This window comes from Protobothrops mucrosquamatus, unplaced genomic scaffold (genome assembly GCF_001527695.2).
Source record: "Protobothrops mucrosquamatus isolate PMUCROS unplaced genomic scaffold, P.Mucros_1.0 scaffold4824, whole genome shotgun sequence".
NCBI classification, from domain to species: domain Eukaryota; kingdom Metazoa; phylum Chordata; class Lepidosauria; order Squamata; family Viperidae; genus Protobothrops; species Protobothrops mucrosquamatus.
In genome coordinates this window covers 14,158-18,176 of record NW_015390712.1, presented here as the reverse complement: position 1 = coordinate 18,176, position 4,019 = coordinate 14,158, and the positions used below count along the sequence as shown (strand labels likewise).

Here is a 4,019-nt window from a genome sequence, read left to right as displayed (position 1 = left end):
TTTTTAATGATTTTAATAATGTCACAGCTACAAATATTTGGTTTTAATTGGCTTTTATAGGGGAAATGTTGTGTGTGTTGTTTGTATTGTGTTATTTTAATATGCTGTGAGCCGCCCTGAGTCCCGTGGGGAGAAGGGCGGCATATAAATTATGAAAAATAAATAAATAAATAAATAAATGACCCTGGGGATGCCGTGATGGTCGTAAGTGTGAAAGAGACGGCCGTAAGTCCCTTTTTCCGGTGCCGTTGTAACTTCCAACAGCCACTAAATGAGCTGTCGTTAAGTTGAGGACGACCTGTATTTTACTGTAAACCATCTCACCGCGTTGGCCAATGACTTTGGCCAACTTTGGGCGAGGGTAGAACAAATAAATGGCTTGGTTGGGCTTCTCTCCAAGGCAGGTTGGGGAACAGACTAGGAGTCTGAGAAGAAGCCCAATCTGGGCAGGATTCTGCAGAAGCCCCCTCGATCTTCCTACCCAACCACGGGGGCACGGAGGAGACTCTGCGGCTCTCTTAAACCGGTTCGCTCCGTCCTCTTCTGCACTGTCAGGAGGAGATTTATCTCCATTACAAGCCGAGTTGTTTTAATCAGCAGGAAAAAAAAAGGGGTTGGATTCGCTCTCTAGCCGGGAAAATTCCAGCCTCGCCTTCCTAAGTCACGGCTCTCCTGAACCAGCAGGGTGGGAAGTCCACGTATTTCTGGGGTTCGGGGTTTTTTTGAGCCCCGAAGAAAGAAGCAAGCGAGGGGCAGAGAAGCTACCCACGGAGACGGGGGACGCCCGGCGTGATTTCCAGGCAATTCGTTTCGCAGTTGGGGAGGATTTGAAAATAGGCTGCCCAGCCAATCTGCTGTCAAGCCGGTTCTTTCTTGGCTGATGGGGATAAAGTCATCGAAAAGCCCTTTAATTAGTTAATTACAATTCTGGGCCTTTTAGCTTTTGGAAGGCAGGCTTAGGCCCAGGTGACTTCTTTCCCTTGACTTCGTCTTGGCTCCTTCCAAGAGTCAATTAGAGAAATAAGAAAAAGGAAGTTTAGAATTGTTGGGAGGCCCGTTAAGTAAGGGGAGGAGAACGTATAATTCTTGGATGTATCTTCCCGCATTCAGCTGGGATGGGATTTTTTTTAATGTTAATGTTAGATCTACTTGACATTTTGAACCTTCCTTCCTTCCTTCCTTCCTTCCTTCCTTCCTTCCTTCCTTCCTTCCTTCCTTCCTTCCTTCCTTCCTTCCTTCCTTCCTTCCTTCCTTCCCTTCCTTCCTTCCTTCCTTCCTTCCTTCCTCTTTCTCTCTCTCTCTCTCTCTTTTCTTTCTTTCTGCACACAAGATGATCCCTGCCCAAATCACCCCCAATTCTCGCAGGCTCCCTACCATCGGTGTGGACCCTCATAGCCGAGGCCGTGATGTCTGTGGTGATGATGAAGAAAGGAATCCAGAGATCCTGCCGCACAGAAAGAGCTCATTAGAGAGAGGAATCAAGGCGGGCAAGATAATCCAACACCGGATCTGAACACCCAGGGGTGCCTAGTTGTCTAACGTGGCCTAATGTGTCACAGGTAAACCTCCAAGTGGCCTCAGCGACTCTCTAAAAGAATTGCAAACAACCAGCTGTCTGTAAGGAGTATAAATCCTTCCCTTTCCCCACCATCCAGTCAGAACCTGAAGAAGCTTCTGGGGTGAGAAGCGAAACGTCTTCAAAGAAAAAAAGAAAGACCAGTTGCCTCATGAAAAAGCATCTTTGGGACAACCATGGACCTGGATGATGGAGAACCTCCATAGACATGTACACACAACCCATCTTAAAGACACAACTGTCAAAAACTCTCCGATCTTTCAGCCCCGCTCCCTTCCTGTGTCGCGCTGGGCACGGACCCGCACACCTACCTCGATCTGCTTATCTCTGAAGATGTTGCAGACCCCGTTGTTGAAGGAGGCTCCGGAGAACATGGAGGTGATGGGGTAGGTCAAATCCAGAACCGTTTTCAGCACCGAGTTCATATTCTGCCAAGAGAGCCAAGCTGTTGATCCATAAAGACGGGGAGGAGGACGAGGAGCTGAAAGCGCTCATGAAAACTAGGTGGGTTAAATGTGGACAGCCAGAGAGGTGAGAGGGGAGGCTTAAAGGGCCCTTCTGGGGCAGCCACCCATCTGCTGAAGATTTGGGGATATATATTTCATGGTGACCGACCGGGCAGATCACTCAGGGCAAAACATATATTATACAACACCATGAAAAAGATGAACAGCAATGCAAACTAAGGACGATACAAGAAGAAGAAGGAGGAGGAGGAGGAGGAGGAGGAGGAGGAGGAGGAGGAGAAAAAATAGAAAGTGCCAAAACAAACATTAAAAATTATATACAGTATTTTGGTTTTCTGGACTATATTCTTAAGCTTTCTTTTTTTCGCGATCTGGTTGCTGTTGATTCATTGCCCTGATACCAAAGGACAAGGTCTCTCTCTCTGTGTGTGTGTGTGTGTTTGTGTGTGCACGTGTGCACCTTCTAAAAATATCAAACCCCCTTTCCCCGCCCCAGAGCCATCTCTGGCCTTGTTTTAGCAAGAGATGACAGCTGGTAGAGACAAGGAAGAGGTAATGCAAGGTCCAAGCTCAATGGTCTGGGGGGTGCTCACCCCCATTTTGCCCAGTCAATGGGGGCAGGACCGATTCTCAAATCCTCTCCTCCCCTTCCTTCACGCTTCTCCTTTATTCTCCTCCCCCTGCTCCATTTTTTCCTTCTTCCTCTCCTCCATTATCTTCACTCTTCTCCTCACTCCTTTACTCTCCTCTTCCTCTCTTCTCTTCTCCTCCCCTGGCCCCTTTCTTTGTTCTTCTTCTTCTTCTCCACTCCTCCCCTTTCTCCTCCTCTCTTTCTCTCCCCTTCTCTTTTTCTTCTCTTCTCTCTTGTTCTTGGCTCCGCTCTCTCCTCTGTTCTCCTCCCCTCCCCTCATCTCCCCCAATAAAGCCAGGGACTGGCTGTCTTTGGAACCAGGGACCTCTCACGTCCTTTGTGCTCACAAACATTTTTGCCACGCCAAGGATGTTTGGCACTAAGCAATACACCTGTTTCTGCTCTGCCTGGAGCTGAACTCTGCTGGGTCACAAGATGGAAGAAGAGACAGCCAGGCTGCAGCCTCGCATGGGGGGCGCCGTGGCCCCTCCCTTCCTCCCCCCATAAACATAAACACGAGGGGAGAAAGGTTCTCCACTTACAACCGTTCGTTTAGTGACCATTTGAAGCTACAACGGCACGGTTGACCGTTTTTCACACGCCCGCTGCAGCCTCCCCCGGGGGTCACGTGATCAAAATTCAGATGGCTCGTATTCACGACGGTCCTCGCAGGGTCCCGGGGTCACGTGGTTCCCCTTTTGTGACCTCTGGAAAGCCAGATTCACTTAACAGCCGGGTTGCTGACTCAACAACTGCGGCACGAAAGGTGGTGAAGCGGGGACAAAACTCACTTAACCAGATGTCTCCTTTAGCGACGTCAATTTGGGGCTCAACGGTGGTCGTAGGTTGAGGACTATCCCTATACTGAGAGATGCTAAAATGGCTGGGGGGGGGGGAAAAACCACCCTACTGTAGTTTCTCTTTTCCTGGGTCTTTTTTCTCAATTAAGCAAGACTTGACAAGCGCCGGGCTCAGAAATTCTCACGGACTCTGTGCTTTCCCCAATCGATAAATCAAGGCACGCCATTTTTGAAGTGGCAGGAAGACAGACTGGGTGGGAAATGCCCACCGGCATTGTAAGCAGGAGGTGAGCGATTCATGTACAATTCACTGGGTTTTAGAGACTGTCCCAGGAAGTTATTCCATCCCTCCCTATGGAACGAACTACCCCCAGAGATCCGGGTCATCCCGGATCTCCCCTCCTTCCGCCGCACCCTCAAGACATGGCTATTCCAGCTAGCGGGGCTGGCCTGAGGGGTATTTTAGATTGGATTTTAATTTGATTTTATATTGGGTGTTCACAAAATTTTAAATGAAACGGCAAAATTAATATTTCTTTTAATTG

At 48.8% G+C, this 4,019-nt stretch overlaps 1 protein-coding gene across 1 annotated transcript in view; it reads right to left on the bottom strand.

Moving 5' to 3' along the window:
* LOC107299363 (patatin-like phospholipase domain-containing protein 7) overlaps positions 1 to 4,019 on the bottom strand; it is a gene marked incomplete at its 5' end in the record, with an annotated part of 17,996 nt that overhangs the window by 6,848 nt on the left and 7,129 nt on the right. The window contains 2 exons of the mRNA XM_015828729.1: positions 1,375 to 1,444; positions 1,888 to 2,004. Of these exons, the coding sequence (XP_015684215.1) occupies positions 1,375 to 1,444; positions 1,888 to 2,004 (187 nt within the window). The remainder of the gene's footprint in view (positions 1 to 1,374; positions 1,445 to 1,887; positions 2,005 to 4,019) is intronic.